The sequence below is a fragment of the Schistocerca serialis genome, chromosome 3, assembly GCF_023864345.2.
Source record: "Schistocerca serialis cubense isolate TAMUIC-IGC-003099 chromosome 3, iqSchSeri2.2, whole genome shotgun sequence".
Taxonomy (NCBI): Eukaryota; Metazoa; Arthropoda; class Insecta; order Orthoptera; family Acrididae; genus Schistocerca; species Schistocerca serialis.
In genome coordinates this window covers 263,778,675-263,800,961 of record NC_064640.1, presented here as the reverse complement: position 1 = coordinate 263,800,961, position 22,287 = coordinate 263,778,675, and the positions used below count along the sequence as shown (strand labels likewise).

At 42.6% G+C, this 22,287-nt stretch overlaps 1 protein-coding gene across 2 annotated transcripts in view; it reads right to left on the bottom strand.

The window, feature by feature from the left end:
• Window positions 1-22,287, bottom strand: part of LOC126470038 (C2 domain-containing protein 5) — a 238,690-nt gene that overhangs the window by 158,677 nt on the left and 57,726 nt on the right. For both annotated transcript variants that reach the window (XM_050097533.1, XM_050097534.1), the window contains one exon: window positions 6,845-7,044. In XM_050097533.1, the coding sequence (XP_049953490.1) occupies window positions 6,845-7,044 (200 nt within the window). The remainder of the gene's footprint in view (window positions 1-6,844; window positions 7,045-22,287) is intronic.

The window sequence follows — 22,287 nt, the reverse complement described above, 5'->3', positions numbered from 1 at the left end:
CAGAGGTCCCAGGACATTTCCCTGGGGAACACCTGATATCACTTCAGTTTTACTCAATGATTTGCCGTCTATTACTACGAACTGCGACCTTCCTGACAGGAAATCACGAATCTAGTCGCACAACTGAGACAATACCCCATAGGCCCACAGCTTGATTAGAAGTAGCTTGTGAGAAACAGTGTCAAAAGCTTTCCGGAAATCTAGAAATACGGAATCAACTTGAGATCCCCTGTCGATAGTGGCCAATACTTCGTGCGAATAAAGAGCTAGCTGCGTTGCACAAGAACGATGTTTTCTGAAACCATGCTGATTACGTACCAATAGATCATTCCCTTCGAGGTGATGCATAATGTTTGAATACAGTATATGCTCCAAAACCCTACTGCAAACCGACGTCAATGATATAGGTCTGTAGTTCGATGGATTACTCCTACTGCCCTTCTTAAACACTGGTGTGACCTGCGCAATTTTCCAATCTGTAGGTACAGATCTATCGGTGAGCGAGTGGTTGTATATGATTGCTAAGTAGGGAGATATTGTATATAATCTGGACCTGAAGACTTGCCCGTATCAAGCGATTTGAGTTGCTTCGCAATTCCTAAGGTATCTACTTCTAAAAAACTCATGCTAGCAGCTGTTCGTGTTTCAAATTCTGGAATATTCCATTCATCTTCACTGGTGAAGGAATTTTGGAAAACTGCGTTCAATAACTCCGCTTTAGCGGCACAGTCGTCGGTAACAGTACCATCGGCACTGCGCAGCGAAGGTATTGACTGCATCTTGCCACTTGTGTACTTCACACATGACCAGAATTTCTTCGGATTTTCTACCAAATTTCGAGACAATGTTTCGTTGTGGAACCTATTAAAGGCATCTCGCATTGAAGTCCGTGCCAAATTTCGCGCATCTGTAAATTTTAGCCAATCTTCGGGATTTCGCATTCTTCTGAACTTCACATGCTTTTTCCGTTGCCTCTGCAACAGCGTTCAGACCTGTTTTGTGTACCATGGGGGATCAGTTCCATCACTTACCAATTTATGAGGTATGAATCTCTCAATTGATGTTGCCACTATATCTTTGAATTTGAGCCACATCTCGTCTACATTTGCATAGTCAGTTCAGAAGGAATGGAGATTGTCTCTTAGGACGGCTTCTAGTGACACTTTATCCGCTTTTTTAAATAAAATTATTTTGCGTTTGTTTCTGGAGGATTTGGAAGAAACGGTGTTGAGCCTAGCTACAACGACCTTGTGATCACTAATCCCTGCATCAGTCATGATGCCCTCTATTAGCTCTGGATTGTTTGTGGCTAAGAGGTTAAGTGTGTTTTCGCAATCATTTACAATTCGCGTGGGTTCATGGACTAACTGCTTGAAATAATTTTCAGAGAAAGCATTTAGGACAATCTCGGAAGATGTTTTCTGCTTACCACTGGTTTTGAACAAGTATTTTTGCCAACATATCGAGGGAAGGTTGAAGTCCCCACCAACTATAACTGTATGAGTGGGGTATTTACTTGTTACGAGGCTCAAATTTTCTCTGAACTATATCATCGGAGTCTGGGGGTCGGTAGAAGGAGCCAATTATTAACTTAGTTCGGCTGTTAAGTATAACCTCCACCCATACCAATTCGCACAGAGTATCTACTTCGACTTCACTACAAGATAAACCACTACTGACAGACACAAACACCCCACCACCAATTCTGCCTAATCTATCTTTCCTGAACACCGTCTGAGACTTCGTAAAAATTTCTGCAGAACTTATTTCAGGCTTTAGCCAGCTTTCTGTTCCTATAAAGATTTCAGCTTCTGTGCTTTCTATTAGCGCTTGAAGCTCAGGGACTTTCCCAGCACAACTACAACAATTTACAACTACAATTCCGACTGTTCCTTGATCCAAGCATGTCCTGTATTTGCCATGCACCCTTTGAGATTGCAGCCAACCCAGTACTTTCCCGAGGCCTTCTAACCTAAAAAACCGCCCAGTCCATGTCATGCAGCCTCAGCTACCCATGTAGCCGCCAGCTGAGTGTAGTGAACTCCTGACCTATTCAGCGGGACCCGAAACCCACCACCCTATGGCGCAAGTCAAGGAATCTGCAGCCAACACGGTCGCAAAACCGTCTGAGCCTCTGATTCAGACCCTCCACCCAGCTCTGCACCAAAGGTCCGCAGTTGGTTCTGTCAACTATGCTGCAGATGGTGAGCTCTGCCTTCATCTCGTAAGCAAGACTGGCAGCCTTCACCAAATCAGATAGCCGCTGGAATCCAGAGAGAATTTCCTCAGATCCAAAGCGACACACGTCATTAGTGCCGACATGTGCCACCACTTGCAGCTGGCTGCACCCTGTGCTCTTCATGGCATCCGGAAGGACCCTTTCCACATCAGGAATGACTCCGCCCAGAATGCACACGGAGTGCACGCTGGATTTCTTCCCCTCCTTAGCTGCCATATCCCTAAGGGACCCCATTACGTGCCTAACATTGAAGCTCCCAACTACCAACAAGCCCACACTCTTCGATTGCCCGGACCTTGAAGGCTGAGAATCATCCTCTGAATCAGGGCAGGCAGCTGCATCTGGCTCAGCCAGAGACAGTACCTGAAACCTGTTTGTCAGACACACCAGGGAGGCTTTATGATCAGCCTCCGGGGACATCTTCCACTGCCTGCCACGCCTTGGAACGACCTCCCAATCAACCACATGCGAGGGCTCAGCCCCACTGCGGGCAGCAACCGGGGCAACCACGGTGGCAGACCGATCTGGGGACAGACGGGACGAGGTTGGCATTCCCGTGATAACAGATGGAATCAGAGTGCAAATAGGAGATCAGAAATGAAGATAGAATAAGAAGGTTAAGATGGTCTAATGAACAAATTGAGTGGAGAGCCAACTGTGGTCCAGCCAATAAGCTCAAGAGACACTCGAGAACTGCTATGTGAATGAAGAATCTGTCCTCCACACCAGATGTTCTTTCAGCTTGCTGAAAAGATGGATATCACAAAGCCCAAGATCTGGAAATCTCAAACAGCATCACCCATGTCTGTGTCAATTTCCCTACAGCTTAAGGTGATGTTGTATTTGGTCTCCATAAAGACAGAATTTTAAGGTGAATCTGGCTGCAAATTAGACATTTTGCCCACAAGAGCCATACCTGGACCATATACTTCAAATTCACAGTAATTTTCCAGTTGCCACATCATTTCACTCCCACACTGTAGTGCATCTGCTATCTGTACCACAGCAGAACTGTCTCTGCAGGAAATCCAGAACATGTACTTTCTTCCAACAATGTGTCACTCTTCTTGCACAGCAGTCTTAATGTGGGACAACATGTGTCACTTACTTTCTGAAGTTCCTATATATCTTTACTCCCTAAATTATTTATTCAGCCACAGACTTTCTGCTGCCACATTCAAAAACAATGTGTTTGAGAAGCTACAAGGGTTGGACAAAAATATGAAAACACCATGAGAAATGTATGCTCCACATAAATGCAGATGTTAGCCAAGTCTGCAGGTTGCACTGTTGTATTTGACCATGAACGGCACCTTTGCAATGTCCTCAATACGTTGTGAGTGTCAGCTGTGGTCACAGCACTGTTCTGTGTAGTTCTGAGTGCATGATGTCAGAACTAAATGACTTTGAACAAAGTATTTGGTGTTTGAAGAGACACTATATTGAAAATTTACACTGCATACACAGAAATATGTTGTGATTTTGGTGTTTCCATATTTTTGTCCACCCCTCTGTATAGGCACACAGCATGTGGAGACTGTCCAGAAGTACTATAACTGAGAGATGGTATAATGGCAATGGATATTGCTGGATTTTTCAGTGGTATCAAAGACCTAATGATGATGTCACTGAGAAATCCATTTAGAGAGACTATTCTTTAGGGATTAGTTAGTGATGCTGACTGTGAATATCAGTTTTTGCATGTACTGTTGCAGAATTCTTTCTATGGAGCAGTGTATGCACATTAGAGGTACACTTGACATCACAAAAAATGGTTGGTGTTGAAATTTAAGCAACCTGTCACATCTCACTAACACAAATCACATTACTGGATGTATAGTATTACTCATAAAAGTAAGAATATTTGTAACTGTGAATGTGATGGAATGTGTTACATACACTTGAGATACAGCATCCTCTAAATACACACTTGGAAACCTGCACAATCTATCTGCCAGAAACAGAGACCTGGAAATGGCACTTCATGTGATGAGGTGGAGTTCAAGGTGCAATGGTAGTGAGAAACAGCTAGATGTTGGAGCAACCAGTGAAATGTCTTAGCAACACGGTGGCTAAGACAAACAACTGCATGTCACTTTAGATGTTTGGAGTGCTGAAAATTACACAGCATCTGCTTTCTTCAAAAATTAATTTATCACCCACAGGCATTCAACATCAATGATTACCTACATTCTGAAAGGGAGTGAGTCTTTATGATAGGTGATCAACAGAGTGCTGAAAAGGACACAGCATCTGCTTTCTTCAACAATTAATATATCATCCACATGCATTCAACTTCAATGATTACCTGCATCCTGAAGGGAAAAGTGTCTATGTAATGGGCAATAAACACCTCATTTTCTGCCACCTCCTCCCAGACAGCCAGCACTATGTTCCACAGGTCATCTCAGGTTCTTGGCACATGGTCAGGACATTTATGTTGTATCATCTAATTTGTCTCTAGTCATATGTTTTTGATGGGGTTACAGCTGGTGCAGAAACATGCCATCTGGGTACAGAAATCTCATTCCTGTCACCAAACCATGTCTGGTCATTGCTGAATAATGTGTAGGAGACTGGTCCTACTGGAAACAGGTCACACTCTCAGGGTGCAATTATAGCACTGATAGGATCATGACATCACTCTGGACAGCATCCAGATTATCATTTACCACAGAAAGCATTTCACGTCCACGGTAAGATATCCAGCCTCACACTGCTGAAGACACAAGAACTACCATAAAATGACTCACAGGTGTATTTAGGACTGGAATAAACTTCTTTTGTGTTCATTGCAGAGCCAAGTTTACTTTGTAGTCTGGTTTTCCAGGACTGGCATTTAGCCATATCTACTGTCCCAAAAAATCAGTTAAGTATTTCAGCTGCCTATAAACTTACTCACCACTACATTATACAGTGTCGTAACACACTAAAGTCTGGTTCCCACATGCATACTGGATTCTCAAGTTCCCAATTATGTTGCATCCATTGCCAGGCAGTGTACTCAGGGATGTCATACCATGTCCCAGGTTCTCAATACCGACAAATTCCCTTCCTCCACGATAACAATAACCTGATCAAGGGTTGTTTGTTGTCAACGGGCCATGGCATAAGTACATAGTGTCTAAACTCAAGATGTGGAGGTGCAGATATTTGCTCTTGCTACTGCGCAAAAGCTAGTGCAAATGTTATTTTCTGTTATGCGTTACTGTGCTCCGTGCATCGATCTGCTATAGGTGACTGCTTGCCTTTTCCTTATTTTATGTATTGCTCCATCCAGAAATTTGCATTATTGTTAGACTAAAATTTCATTCTGAACTTCTTTAAAACCATCCAACTTCACTTTTCAGCATATTTTTACACATTAATCTGAAAAAATCTTCCACATGATTTCAACTGTCTTTCTGTAGAATGAATAATTCCATCCTTAGCAATATTTCTGTAAATAATTTTATTTCATTCCAACAGTATTCTTCTATTTATTTTTGACGAAACATGACAATTCTCAAAGTGAAAATATATTTTAATTCAAGTTGATATGAGTATACCATTCAGCAGACATCACATATTTCAAGGCACAGAATCCTAGTTGTAAGTAGCAGCAGAGAAAAAGTCATGGTAAATCAGAAAAGTAATTTAAAAACCATAATAATGATGTGCGGAATGTAAGTCTATTGCACAAAAAAATTAAAATTGTAGGCCACATCAAGAATTGAACATGGATCCCTATCTTTCAGTAGTAGCACTGTACTTAACAGCCAAACATATGTAACAGATTGACTCCAAGTTTCAATCTAACACCACATATCATTAAGAGTTAATCCAGGACATAGTTTTACTCTGTTATACAAGGACATTTTCCCTATAGTTCTGCAATGAGTACAACACTCCACTTAGAGTGATGTAAAATATTAGCTGGTTACAATCAGATTTCACTGTGCTAGTGAACTTCAGTCTGTTGCAAATGAGTTATGAGGAACATCATTTTTTTAAGCCAGCCTCTAATTCAATCATGTAAATACTCCATACATAACCTCAGATATGAAAAATAGTACTCTTCCCCAAAATAGGTGAGTGGCTGTTGAGGTAAAACAGTCTCTAGTGGGCAACCTCTGGGGCTCCTGTTGCCCCCCAGTTCTATAAGGCTTGCTCAGGCATGCAGGGTTTTGCCCAGGTCAACGGTTGTTTCCCTAGTATCTCATGGGATCCCTATGGAACGACCTCATCAAACTGCTGCTCCTGGGACATCATCAACATCACTACCGCCACACCACCACTTACTAACAAGCAAGAACCACTATTCTTGTTAAATGTGATTTGAGACTTTCTCGGCGTATTCCATTCGTGAAATCTTCTCGGGTGATCAGCCGAGTAAAGGCGTCGTCTTCTCGCAACGTTTCGAAGGGTTTCGTACCCATCATCTTCAAGCGAAGAAGATGATGGGTACGAAACCCTTCGAAACGTTGCGAGAAGACGACGCCTTTACTCGGCTGATCACCCGAGAAGATTTCACGGACTATTCTTGTTGTGTTTTATTTTTCATTTGGACATTAAGTGTGACAGTAAAATATACAAAGGAAATTTTCCCCATTACAGCTAAATTACCTCATATTTATACCAATCAGAATTCCATTGAGGATTAAGAGATTTCCGGTAAACATCAGTTTTATATGTAGTATTGCCAAGCTTTATTTCAACATAGGCATCTGTTGTATCACTTGAACGGTCCATGACAGGCAAGTTTCGGCCTGCAAGAATTTTCACTTTCACCTTTCCTGGCATTTTTCGATGTACTATCCCAAACCCTAAAATGAGAGAGAAAGAGAAAGAGAGGCAGTATGAATATTTTATAAATTATTTTTTATTCCATATTTCTTGTACTAAGATTTACAATCCTTTTATCAGTTGAATATAGTTACAAACAAAATCAAACTACTGTGTAGCATGACTGGGTCCTTGAAATGATATTGTTCTCAGTAATTATCAAAGCAAGCACAATTTCAAGTAGACTTAAGGTAGTTACCTCCAGCCAAATAATATTAAATCATCCATTCACAATTGTCATAAAAGTCATCAAAAATGAATGCCGTCTGTATATAATTCTAAAAATTTATTTTTATGCAATTTTAAACATATAACTAACTACCAGTATTACAGTTTCACAATTTGTGTTATAACAAGAACTATTACAATTTTCATTATTATGAGAAAAAAATGTTATGGATGTGTAGTTAGGTTTATTTGTACCAGGACATAACAATTATTACCAATGGCTTTCAAATTTCTGCTGGTACAAAGACTTATATGAAAAACAACATTCCTCGACTCTTCTAATTTAATGGTACTTTGTTGAACTCTATATATAATCAGGTATCAGATTCACTAATTGAATTTTCTAGATGGTACATCTACATTTTTTTACAGGTCCTATTTTTTATATGTCTCAGGCATTTCTAGTTGATAAGAACACAATCCGATCAGGTGGTCTGAATTCACTGCTTCCAAATGCTAATAGCTGGTAACAAGCTTTATGAACACACATACCAGCAACATACTTACATTTTTTTCCTGGAAACTCATCTCAATAATTAGTTGGAGTGCTAGCACATTTTGATAAATAAAAATTAAGGTATTCCATATTCTTTTCATTCTATGACTTTTAGAGACTTTCCCAATGGTTTCTTCTACCACCAGGTGTCTCCTAAAAGTCATCAGACACATTTTCTCTGGTGTTTTGGTAGCTATCTGCAATTTCACTTTTGCATTGTGTAGATGGATTCACAACAAATAATACTGATTATGGTATGTTTCATGCAACACTCAATTCCAATGGAAGACATTGGTTTGTTTCTTGTTAAAAAACAAAATTTTCTTTTTTAAGTGGAATATTGCGTGCCCATTTGAAAGAGTGGTTCCAAATTAGTCTACAGTGATATTTAGTTTCATTATATATATTAATGTGGTTTAAAAAAAAAAAACAGGTCTCTGGCAGCAGTAACAGAGTAATGCTGCTGTATGCAGCAGCAGACAGACAGCACATCCCAAGCCAGCACACAAGATGGAGCAAGTCAGAAAAAAAGTGCATGCCAAACAAATGTTTACTGATATGTTAGAGGACATGTTATTTAACTAAATATCTTACTGCTGCTTCATACAGTTATTAACACTATGACTGTATGTCAAATGTCTTTTTCTGCTGCTTCTCTTCAGTAAGTAGTATTTCTTCTACATTGATTTCGTTGTAAATAATAAGTGAAGTGTAAGAGCCAAAATTTAATAGTAAATCACAGCAAATTCAATGTGCATACAAAACAGGACAAACACATTACAAAAATCAACTAAGTCTAATTATGAACCACAATAAATTTTACAGGAGCATATAATATATAATTGATAGTATTAAAACTAACATTATCAGATGATTTACACTTGTGTAACTAAACCTTCACAAAAATGTATCCAGAAGAAGCAGAACTAACAAAATGAAAGTGAATTTAATGTGGGTATTTTGCTCCAAGTTGCAATTTCACACAAAAAAACAGATTAGACACACATTACAAGTAAAAATCAGAGATAAGTTAAACAGAAAAGTTTGTGATACTCAGATGCCATACAAGAACTATAACTTTTTAGAAAGCAGGGTAACCACAATCCCGGAGTACAGTATTGTTTTGTGTTGAAGAATGATGAAAGCGGCAGTTTTGTGCTGCTAAGGAAAATTCATTATGCATATGATAAGCTGAATGATTCCATGTTACATTCTGGAGCAATAAAATGACTGAATAATACAAAAGACGGTTAACGACAATATTATGAAAAGGATAAATTGCTGCTCACCATATCTCCTCTATATGGTGAGTAGCAATCTATCCTTTTTATAATACTGTTGTTATTCCATCCAGGATTTTCAGTTTTTGACAAAAGAAGATTATTTCTCTTAAATACAACTCTGTTTGACAAATGAGGATTATTTATCTTAAATACAATAGGCCCATGAAGAGTGAGATAGTCAATCAGTTTTTTGTTTCTTTGCACGTAAAGGTCTGCAGTCTGGTTACACACTGAAAACTCCCACACTACAGTAAAAAAGCGTAGTATCATGTAGTAATTCACTTTTAACTGCAGCAGAAATGTTGCACCTCTGTCACGCCAATACAGGCAGGTAGAGAAACAATCTGGATTATAAAGTGACTGTGCCATCTTGATTTGGCCCCTCTGGCAGCTTGCTACAGAACTATGGCATGAGAATTCCATCAATGGTTGGTTGGATGATTTAAGAGGGGGGAAGGGGGAAGGGACTAAACTGCATGGTCATCGGTCCCTTGCTCCTATAACATAAGTCCACAAGGGGTAAAATAAAACAAAAGACACATACAGCACAATACCATAAGGAATGAAAAACCAAAAAGAACAAAGAAAGAGCAAAAACACTAAAAGGAACAAAAGAGGACAAGGAAAAAGCAGAGAGACCCAAGAAACAATTAGAAAAGAGTAAAACAAGAAAGCAGATTACAGAGGATGGCTGACCACAAGAATAAAAAGGGGAAGCCAGCCACTCTGCTACACAATAAAACCTCCATCCTAAAAGCACTAGTGTGGAGGACACAGAGGGACAAAGGACATGCGCTAAATCTCAGATCAAGTGATAAAACACACCCTCACAAATAAAACGTAAAACTGAAGCTGCTGTTTAAGCATTGTCATCCAACACCGAAGGTAGGGTGATGGGAAAGTTAAAAATCCACCACAGAGTGGCTAAAAGTGGGCAGGCTAGCAAGAGGTCAACGACCGTCTTTGGGGAGTCACAGTGACACTGAGGGGATCCTCACGACGATGGAGGTAACCGGGTGTGAGCCACGTATGGCCAATGCGGAGTCAACGAAGGACAACTGATTCCCTGTGAGTAGCCTGCAGGGAAGACTTCCATACATTCACAGTTTCCTTAATGACACACAGTTTATTGTGCGTACTGTTATGCCACTCCACCTCCCAAAGCCGAAAAACCTTATAGCGTAAGACAGAACGCAGGTCAGATTCAGAGAGGCCGATCTCCAGAAGCGGTTTCCATGTAGCCTGTTTGGCCAGCCTATCAGCAAGTTCATTGCCTGGGATGCCGACATGTCCTGGGGTCCAGACAACCACCACTGAACGACTGGACCATTCCAGGGCATAGATGGACTCCTGGATGGTCGCTACCAAAGGTTGGTGAGGGTACCCACTGGTTGATAGCTTGCAAGCTAATCAGGGAGTCAGTACAGAGGAGAAACACCTCGCCAGTGCATGAACGTATGTACTCAAATGCACGAGATAGGGCCACCAGCTCTGCAGTGAATACACTGCAGCCACTGGGTAAGGAATGCTGTTCAATATGGCTACCGTGAATGTCGGTGAAGCCAACATGACCATCAGCCATCAAGCTGTCAGTGTAAACCACTTCAGAGCCCCAGAATACTTCAAGAATCGAGAGGAAGTGACAGTGGAGAGCCGCAGGGTTAACATAGTCCTTAGGGCCTTGTGAGAGGTACAGGCAAAGCTTCGGCCTAGGGCTACACAATGGATGTGTACATGGATGGACCTTGAGGAGAGGTGGTAAAGGCAAGGACTCCAGTTCAGACAGAAACGATCGCATGTGAACCTCAATAGTTAGCCCTAACCTGGGCCGCCTATGCGGGAGGTGAACTGCTGTGGTTGGGAAAATAAGACGGTAATTAGAATGTTCAGGAGAGCTATGAATGTGTGCTATATAACTGGTGAGCAGTTGTGCATGTCTGATATTCAATGGAGGGACTCCAGCCTCCGCCAGTATGCTGGTCACTGGACTCATCCTAATAGATCCTGTCGCTAGTCGAACTCCGCAATGGTGCAATGGGTCGAGCAAATGCAATACTGAGGGCGCCGCTGAATCATAAATCACACTCCCATAGTCAAGGCAGGATTGAACAAGGGCTCTCTAGAGCTGCAGCAGTGTGGAGCGATCTGCACCCCAGTTGGTGTTGCACAGGCAGCGGGGGGCACAGAGCTGCTGCCAACACTGCCGTTTAAGCTGACGAAGATGAGGAAGCCAAGTCAAATGAGTGTTGGAAACCAGACCTAAGAATCGATATGTCTCCACAACAGTTAGTGGATCGTCATTAAGGTAAAGTGCTGGTTCCGGATGAACGGTACGATGCCGACAGAAATGCGCGACATGCATCTTCACAGCTGACATCTGGAAGCCATGGGCTACAGCCCATGACAGCGCCTTGTGGATGGCTCCCTGTAGGTGTCACTCAGCAACACCAGTACTGGTGGAGCAGTACGGAATGCAGAAGTCATCTGCATACAGAGAGGGTGAGACAGACGACCCTACAGCTGCTGCTAGACCATTCATGGCCACTAAAAATAGAGAGACACTCAATACAGAGCCCTGCAAGACCCCATTCTCCTGGATATGGGGGGAACTATGGGAAGCACCAACTTGGACACGGAAAGTACGGAGCAACAGAAAATTTTGGATGAAAATCTGAAGCGGGCCTCGAAGATCCCACTCATATAATGTGGCAAGGATATGATGTTGCCAGGTGGTTTCATATGCTTTTTGCAAATCAAAAAAGACAGCAACCAGATGTTGCCATCTGGAAAAGGCTGTTCGGATGGCAGTCTCGAGGGACACAAGATTATCAGTGGTACAGCGACCATGGCGGAAGCCGCCCTGACATGGAGCCAGTAGGCCACATGACTCCAGGACCCAACCCAACCACTGACAAACCATACATTCCAGCGGATTGCAAAGAACGTTGGTGAGACTGATGGGCTGATAGCTACCCACATCAAATGGGTTTTTACCAGGTTTAAGCACCAGAATGATGGTGCTCTCCCACCAGTGCGATGGAAAGACACCATCGCACCAGATCCAGTTGAAGATGATGAGGAGATGTCGCTTGTAGTCAGATGAGAGATGTTTAATAATCTGACTGTGGATCCGATCTGACGCAGGAGCTGTGTTGGGGCAATGTGCAAGGGCACTGACGAGCTCCCACTCTGTAAATGGGGCATTATAGGATTCACTGTGATGTGTAGTGAAAGAGAAGACTTTCCCTTCCAGCTGCCGTTTAAAAGTGCAAAAGGCTTGGAGGTAATTCTCTGACGCAGAGACTCGAACACAGTGCTCAGAAAAGTGCTCGGCAATTGCGTTTGTGTTGGTAGAGATCTCGCCATTTATGTTAACACTGGGAACACCTATTGAGGTCTGGTACCTGAAAACACATTTGATCTTTGTCCAGACTTGGGAAGATGATGTATGGCACCCAAAGGTCGAGGCGTATCTCTCTCAACACTCCTGCTTCAGTCGTTTGATAGGTTGGCAAACGCGGGCACGGAGTCATTTAAATAGCTATGAGGTGCTCCAGGGAAGGGTGCTGCTTATGCCACTGTAGAGCTCACCGACACTCCTGAATTGCTTCAGCGACTTCCAACGTCCACCAAGGGACTGCCTTTCACCAGGGACACCCTAAAGAGTGAGGGAACATGCTTTCTGCCACAGAAACGATTGTTGTAGTCACCTGATCAACCATCTCATCGATGTTACCGTGTGGGGGAGAGTCAACGGTGACAGCAGAGGTGAAAGTTTCCCAGTCCGCCTAGTTTAACGCCCATCTGGGCAGGCGTCCATGAGCCTGACGCCAGGGCAGTGTCAGGAAGATGGGGAAGTGGTCACTGACACACAGGTCATCATGTGCTCTCCAGTGGACAGATGGGAAAGTCCTGGGCTGCAAAGTGATAAATCAATAGCCGAGTAACTGCCATGAGCCACAATGAAGTGTGTGGTGGCCCCAGTGTTTAAGAGGCTCAGGTTGAATTGCAACAGTAAAGTTTCAACATCTCTGCCTCGGCCAGTAAGCATGGTGCCACCCCACAAGGGGGCTATGAGCATTAAAATCTCTCCAAAGTAGGAAGGGTTCAGGGAGTTGAGCAATCAGTGCAGCCAATGCGTTCTGTGGTACTGCACCATCTGGAGGAAGATATATGTTGCAGACTTATTTCCTGTGCCATCCTTATCCTAACAGCCACAGCTTCAAGAGGGGTTTGAAGGGGCACTGTTTCACAACAGATTAAGTTTAGGACATAAACGCAAACTCCACCTGACACTCAGTCGCTTCAGTTCCTGTAATATCCCTTATAGTCGCGGAGGGCAGGGCAGCGGTCCGCAGTGCCGGGAACCAAGTTTCCTGGAGGGTAATGCAGAAAGCATGTGTAAAGCTTAACAGTTGGCGTAACTCAGCCAGGCGGTGGAAAAAACTGCCACAATTCCACTGGCAGATGACGTCATCATGAGACTGGGAAAGCATGGAACATTCAATGATGCAGTTTACACCTTAGGGACACCTGCTGCCACTGACTTATTGCCTCAGCAGTCTATATCAATTGTGTCTGAGGGTCCAGCGAGATCTAGGTCCCCACCGGATGCCAGAATTTCCACCTCACCCTCAGATGCAGAGCTTGTAGGTAGCAGTGGTGTGTGTGACACCGCAATTTTCTTGTTCTTGGGGGGGTCTCCTTTTTTGATTTCTCATGCTGTTCCTTGGGTTTCTCTAGCTAGGAGGATTTTTTTGATTCAGTCTCCGGGACTGAGGAGGATCGTGAAGCCCTATGACCAGCTACCTGTTTCAGCTTCAGCCACCGGCAGGTGTCCGCTTTGCCACTGGTAAGAATCTGGGAAGGGAGTGACCCAAGGGACCCCTTCCTAGTGAAAGGAGCTAAAGAAGACTTACGCTTCTCCAGCTTAGAAGTGGGGACTGATGTCCCCGATGATTGGGGGAGTGCTGCTCCCAAAGTAGGTGGTGCGTGAGCAACAGGGAGTGAAGTGACCCCCACCATCAAGGGGGCAGGTGTAGCCTTATGGCTCTGAGAGCTGACTGGAATTGGTGCAACGGATGGGGCTGTAACAGTTGTTATAGCGGCGGCATAATATGATGTCATGTACACAGGATGGAGCCTTTCAAACTTCCTTTTAGCCTCAGTGTAGGTCAGTCAGTCCAGCGTCTTGCATTCCATTATCTTCCTTTCCTTCCGCAGAATCCTACAGTCCAGCGAGCAAGGGGAATGGTGCTCTCCGCAGTTGACACAGATGGGAGGCGGGGCACATGGAGTATTGGGATGGGATGGACGACCAGAATCTCGACATATGAGGCTGGCAGTACAACAGGAAGACATATGGCTGAACTTCCAGCACTTAAAGCACAGCATCGGAGGAGGGATATACGGCTTAACATCACAGCGGTAGACCATCACCTTCACCTTCTCAGGTAGTGTCACCCTCGAAGGCCAAGATGAAGGCACCGGTGGCAACCTGATTATCCCTCAGACCATGGTGGACTTGCCACACAAATGAACACCTCATTGCTCTAAGTTGGCGTGCAGCTTGTCATCGGACTGTAAAAGAATATTCCTGTGGAAGATAATATCCTGGACCATATTTAAGCTCTTACGGGGCGTTATAGTAACAGAAACATCCCCCAGCTTGTCACAAGCAAGTAATGTCTGTGACTGGGCAGAGGAGGCTGTTTTTATCAAGACTGACCCAGACCACATTTTCGACAAGCCCTCCACCTCCCCAAACTTGTCCTCTAAATGCTCTACAAAAAACTGAGGCTTCATGGACACAAAGGATTCCCCTTTAGCTCGTGTACATACTAGGTACTGGGGAGAACAAAATTTGCTGCCATCCTTATCCTGGCGTTCCTCCCATGGTGTGGCCAGGGAGGGGAACGATTTGGGGTCGTACTTCTGTGTGTTGAATTGAGCCTGTGAATGCTTAGAGACTGCTGGTGGTTAACCCCCAGCAAGAGATGATGTACTACGCTTCATCGCTTGTCATCCGCCCTGATGCCACCCACTCTGACCAGGGGCCCTCCCCACGGGCGCCACCCAGCCGCAGTGAAGGCCACCTTGCAGGATGACCTTTGCCGTGAGTCCCGATGCCCCAGGGGGATGGTCATCTACCCCTTGGCATATGTGGGGAGTTAACGGTGCAGGCATCAGCAGAGCGATCCCTGTGTGGTCAGGGGGCTACAACCAACAGAGTACACGGCAGCTCCACCACAACGGACTGGCTACCATGTTGGATATGAGGTGCAATGAAGTCCACGGTCATCGTCGGTGCAGAAAGTGACACTGCATTGTGCACAGTGGAAAACACACCCAGGAAGGTGTCCTCACCCGAGAGATGGAGAATGAGTGGGACAGCAATGCGAAGATGAGAAAGTGGGCTTAAGATCCTGATGCACAATGGACACGATGCACCATGTAAGGCGCCCTTCCCCAATTGGCTCGCTCTTCAGGAAAATTTTGAAGAATTGAGGTCAAACCCTACAGGGGACCAACACATAAAGGCCAAAACATGTGAGACTCCTTATAGTCACCTCTTACGACAGGCAGGAATATCCCAGGCCTATCCTAACTCCCGGACCCGCAGGGGGAGGAATTTCAATGTCTAACAGGACTGCAGACATGTACCTACAAACAAACAAATTAAGGAACTTTATTTTTTCAAGGTTATAATTAATCCATGGTAGTCTCAACTGTGGGAAACACATGGACTAATTTGTTTTAAGTTAATGGTGAAGCTCAGCAGTGTTACTAAGCTGTAGCTGGAAGCAGTTCAAGTTGCCACAGATATCTGTACTTCCTCATCTTAGTGTAATATAAATAGTTGTAAAAAATTTAACTGAAGCTGAGGACCTCACCACCTGAATGGCTTCTGCTGTGTGCTATCAATCAGAAACATTATTAATGCATTTCTTGGAAGATCCAAGTGACTACCCAAAAAGCAGACGGAAATAATCCTAAGAACGTATCTGTTAAGGATTGGTTGAGTAGACATTTGCATGTCTATAATAGGGTGTGTCAAATGTGACACTACCTGGGGCACATAATTATATACAGGGTGAGTCAGGAGGAAAGGTACAAGCTTTGATGTGTGATAGTATTTGTGTTTCTGAACAAAACACATAAGCTGGGCATATGCCCTTTTCCGAATGGTTTCCGAGATATAACACATTTAATGTACATTGTGTTTTATTTTCTGTATTTTCAAACATAGTCACTGTTTACAATGTAACACAGTAATGAAGAGAAGTTGAGTCGTACAATTTGATAGGGACATCTTTGGTCTAGTAAATCGAGAAACTACCTCTAATTGGCCTACAAAATCTACCTAAGTTACAGTGCACGTGCGTTGTGCACGATTTTGAATATTCTTGCGCTCTTTTCGCAAAAACTATTAGTCTTAGAGAAAAAATGAAAAGTTCCTTTTTTGTAGGAAGTCTGACATAGTTTAATTTTGTGCTGTGACACATTATCACTGGAGGGAGTGGTTTTCGAGTCACTCAAGAGAAAATGTACACAAGTGATATTAAATGTGTTCTATCTCAGAAACCATTCAGAATAAGGCATATTTCTGTATAGAGTTTTTTGTTCAGAATTGCTAATACTGTCACCCCTCAGAGCATGCACCTTTCCTCCCCACTAACCTTGTATGAGCGGACTTCAAAAAATAAGTTACACATTATTATGGCAGGCTAAGTAACTTTTATTGAACACTCCATGACACTTCAATGTGACACAGATATATCACTCTATTTTTCAACATGGTCACCAAGTCTCTGAAAACAATGGCCAGAACATCCTACCAACTATTCAGTTCCCACATGATACAAAACCCATACTTGGTCATGAAGCCATTCAAGAACTGTTGTGTGAATGCCTCATTGTTGGAAAATCTCTGCCCCTCAGAGGCTCTCTCAGCTTTCCAAGAAGATGGAAATCGCACGGTGAGAGATCTGGACTTTCTGATCAGCATCACACGTCTGTGCGTCCTTGGTCAAACTGTTGGCACCATTTCACTACAGCTGGACATGACATTGCATTTGGTCTACATACTGCCAGAATTTAATGGTGAATCTGTGTGCATTTTAGACATTCTGCATCCAAGAATCGTACTGTCTGTGTACTTCAACTTTGGAGTCTGTTTCCATTTGCCACATCATTTCGCCCCTATGCCGTGATGCACGTGTTATCTTTATCACAGCATAACTGTGCCTGCATGAAATCCAGAATATATGTACTACCTTCTGACAATGCACCACACTTGTTGCACAATGGTCTCAGCACGGAATGACATGTGTACCACACTTTCTGAAGTCAGTCTCTCTCTCTCTCTCTCTCTCTCTCTCTCTCTCTCTCTCTCTCCCCTCTTTTCAGATCACTAACTTTCTCACAAGTTCCATGATATTTCCCTTACTCAAAGAAATTCCAGTCCTTTCCACACGCTATGTTAACTGACAAAGAACTATGCTCTTCTTTTAAGAGATGGACAAAAATTAGCTAACAATATATTCACAGTGGGCTCATTCTCTTACTTATTATAATGTGATCTTCTATTCAAGTACATCTCAGCTTATACACTACACTTTTATCCAACAGTTCAGCTAACAATTCCTTGCCAGAACTATCAGTTTATATGCTGTCTGCTGAAAATCTTGATTCTCATCAAATTAATGAGAGCACTGGTACCATTATTAAGTCCTTGCTGTAGCTACATAATGATACAATTTACAAGTCCATGCAGATGAGATCTTTTACAATAAATCTCCAAAGCATACCCGGATGCCCCAAGTTAGATGAGCAATCTCTGTCTATTATAACAAATTCCCTCATCCTGTTTAAACTGTTTCCCTCATTTCCAATTTATTTTAATGATCTTTCTCCATGAAGCTCTTACTTCAGTTATACAGGTCCTCAGAAATACGAGTATTAAAAATTCTGTCCATGTGGTATCCTGTTCCCAACATACCGGCCAAGTGTGACAGCACAACAAACAAAAATTTGGTAGGCCAATGCTGTTTCTGAATGTCTGAACAGATATTAAGTACATCTAGGTGAGTTGGAATTGCAGAAAAACATACAACCTGCTCTATATGCTTTTTGATAATTCTTAATAGTTATTTTATCTTACAGGATAAACTATCAATATGTTGTGCCTCTATATTACGAGGGCAGTTCAATAAGTAATGCAACACGTTTTTTTTCTCGGCCAATTTTGGTTGAAAAAACCATAAATTTCTTGTGGAATATTTTCAAACATTCCCGCTTCGTCTCGTATAGTTTCATTGACTTCCGACAGGTGGCAGCGCTGTACGGAGCTGTTAAAATGGCGTCTGTAACGGATGTGCGTTGCAAACAACGGGCAGTGATCGAGTTTCTTTTGGCGGAAAACCAGGGCATCTCAGATATTCATAGGCGCTTGCAGAATGTCTATGGTGATCTGGCAGTGGACAAAAGCACGGTGAGTCGTTGGGCAAAGCGTGTGTCATCATCGCTGCAAGGTCAAGCAAAGGTCAAGCAAGACTGTCTGATCTCCCGCGTGCGGGCCGGCCGTGCACAGCTGTGACTCCTGCAATGGCGGAGCGTGCGAACACACTCGTTCGAGATGATCGACGGATCACCATCAAACAACTCAGTGCTCAACTTGACATCTCTGTTGGTAGTGCTGTCACAATTGTTCACCAGTTGGGATATTCAAAGGTTTGTTCCCGCTGGGTCCCTCGTTGTCTAACCGAACACCATAAAGAGCAAAGGAGAACCATCTGTGCGGAATTGCTTGCTCGTCATGTGGCTGAGGGTGACAATTTCTTGTCAAAGATTGTTACAGGCGATGAAACATGGGTTCATCACTTCGAACCTGAAACAAAACGGCAATCAATGGAGTGGCGCCACACCCACTCCCCTACCAAGAAAAAGTTTAAAGCCATACCCTCAGCCGGTAAAGTCATGGTTACAGTCTTCTGGGACGCTGAAGGGGTTATTCTGTTCGATGTCCTTCCCCATGGTCAAACGATCAACTCTGAAGTGTATTGTGCTACTCTTCAGAAATTGAAGAAACGACTTCAGCGTGTTCGTAGGCACAAAAATCTGAACGAACTTCTCCTTCTTCATGACAATGCAAGACCTCACACAAGTCTTCGCACCCGAGAGGAGCTCACAAAACTTCAGTGGACTGTTCTTCCTCATGCACCCTACAGCCCCGATCTCGCACCGTTGGATTTCCACATGTTTGGCCCAATGAAGGACGCAATCCGTGGGAGGCACTACGCGGATGATGAAGAAGTTATTGATGCAGTACGACGTTGGCTCCGACATCGACCAGTGGAATGGTACCGTGCAGGCATACAGGCCCTCATTTCAAGGTGGCGTAAGGCCGTAGCATTGAATGGAGATTACGTTGAAAAATAGTGTTGTGTAGCTAAAAGATTGGGGAATAACCTGGTGTATTTCAATGCTGAATAAAACAACCCCTCTTTCAGAAAAAAAAATGTGTTGCATTACTTATTGAACTGTCCTCATATGTAAACAATAATTCCACATTGTGATATAATCATATGTTAAACAAACAGCTGAGAAGTTCACAACTGAACAACGTCAATGGACTGTTTTATTGTGACATAGTACTTCATTAGCTGAATCTGAAATTATTACTTCATGTGGTAATCAAAATGCCAAACTGAAACATACAACAACAACAAACAAAAGAAATCAGTACACTGAAACAGGATTGTCTTTGACAGAAGCAACAAACATCAATTTAAACAAGAAACAAGTCCACCTTCAACCGGCAATAAAATTTACTGATCATCAAAACTGTAGTGATGTATCCAACCACTCTTACATATTTATTAACAGCACTTGAGAACAATATAGTAGTTATTCAGAAACAAGGTTTATCTGCTGGTAAACTACCAGGTATTAAATGTAACAGAAGACAATCATAACAGTCTCTGTACTAATGATTCTTATATTTGTGTGAATTTACTCACCATCTTTCATCCCAATAATGAGTATAATTTTACAATGAGTTGTTGAACACAATATGAAAAGTTCTACCCAAAATATACAAGCGAACATCAGATTCATTTTACTGGCCAAGTAAGATTATGCACAACAGAGGGAAAAAGAGAATAAGAGCTGCTGTTACAACTGACTCTCAATAATTTTCTTTGATGTTTCAAAACAATAAGCCATTGAAAGGCAGTTGATTCTGTTCTATTTTCACAGCACAAAATAGCATCCTACAGAAAAGCATTTTAGTCTGTCAGCCATGCTATTGATCAACCATCGGAAAGAAGCATATAAACTAGGATTCACTCTAACTACCACATTAACACGTCTAAAATCATGAACATCATCAGACAACAAGAATTAGCTCGGCTGGAAAAAGTTCTGGACAGAATTTAACTGAGGGTACCATCCAAGCGTTCTCCTGAAGTTACTTACAGACAATACACAAAACCTTAATAAAAAAAAGCCAATTGGAAACTGAATGCAACTTCTAGTAAAACCCAGACCAATGACATCGGCACTTCGAACTACCACATCAATACCACCTTAACTTTCCCGAATGACTGCCCTCTATAGCACACTGCAAGAAGACCAAAACAAAATGTCACTGATCATTGGTAAAGTGAAGAATTATGCAGTAAATCATTTTTGGCAGCAGCAGAAATGTTGCAGTTTTGTCAGGCCATTGAAGATGACTCCTTTAGCTGTCTCCACTGGTCAGACATAGATGCAACATTTCCACTGCTGCCAAACATGAATTACTGTACTGCCATTTTGTTTTGATTCTCTAGTGATGTGCTAGAGTGCAGGAACTTCAATTTGTACCAAAACTGCACACACGTTATTGCAAACAAACAAGAACTTAATATTGTAACCATTCTTTCGTGGTAATAATTATAACTAAAATGACTAGACCCCATATGTATCTGTGCCACGTTGGGAATTTTCCATAACAACATTTCATTAATTTATGATATAAATTAATCTATGCTGAACAGAGTAAATTCTTTACTGTCTAGATGCTATTATCCATCAGTGAGCAACCATGGAAAGTGTGCTGTTTATTTTCACATAGGCTTACAGAGCCTCTGGAAGTTATGATTTTAAGTTATTTGTAGAAAACTGTTAGACCATTCTCCTATTCAACACTGTTGGCCACATCTCATATCAAAATTACTTACATTGTAGGGGCAGAAACAAATAACAAACAAAAATATGTAGCATTTTGCAACAGAATGACATACTTTCCACAACATTTAATACATGCAACAGATTCTGCAAGTGAATGACACTATAATGTTATAGTAAATTTATTCTCTATGATAATTACAAGTCAAAAGGAATGAGATTTTCACTCTGCAGCGGAGTGTGCGCTGATATGAAACTTCCTGGCAGATTAAAACTGTGTGCCCGACCAAGACTCGAACTCGGGGCAATGCCATATATACTTTGCCTGACAAAAAAAGTGATGCAGCCAGAAGACATGGTCAGATGTCACAGTAACTTTGTACATATACATACCATCGGAGACTGTGTAAATAATTAGAGTTACAATCCTCTGTGACAGGTAAATGGCCACCAGAGTGATTAGTGTTGTTCATATTTACTGTTGTTCCCAGGCCTGGCAGGGTATATAAGGGGTGTGAACAGCATCAGATCACTGTGCACGGCATGAAGATATAACATGCTCATGTGAGACAGTGTTGTCTGCTCCTGACAGTGTTTGAAAAGGGCCTCATTGTGGGTCTCCATTTGGTCAACTGATCAAATTTTGCAATATCCAGATTTGTACTGCATTCAGATGTGACACTGGCCCAATGTTGGAATGAATAGTAACATGAGGACACGGATACTCTTAGTCTAGGTTCCAGTCAACCATGTCTGACCACCACAAAGGATGCTTGCTGTGCTGTTCACCAGGCACACATCAGTGCTTGCGAGCTAATACCAAGTCACAGAAACCCTGCACCGTTCTGTGTTGTGCCACACCATTGTTCAGAGACTAGCGGTATCCGGACTAGAGAATTAGTGTACCATCCATATGCTACCATTAACACCACAACAAATAGGGCTGCATATGGAGTGGCATCACAACCAGGAAACATGGACTGTCAATGAACAGAGTCACATTATGTTCGGCAATGAATCCCAGTTCTGGCAGCAATCCTTGGGAG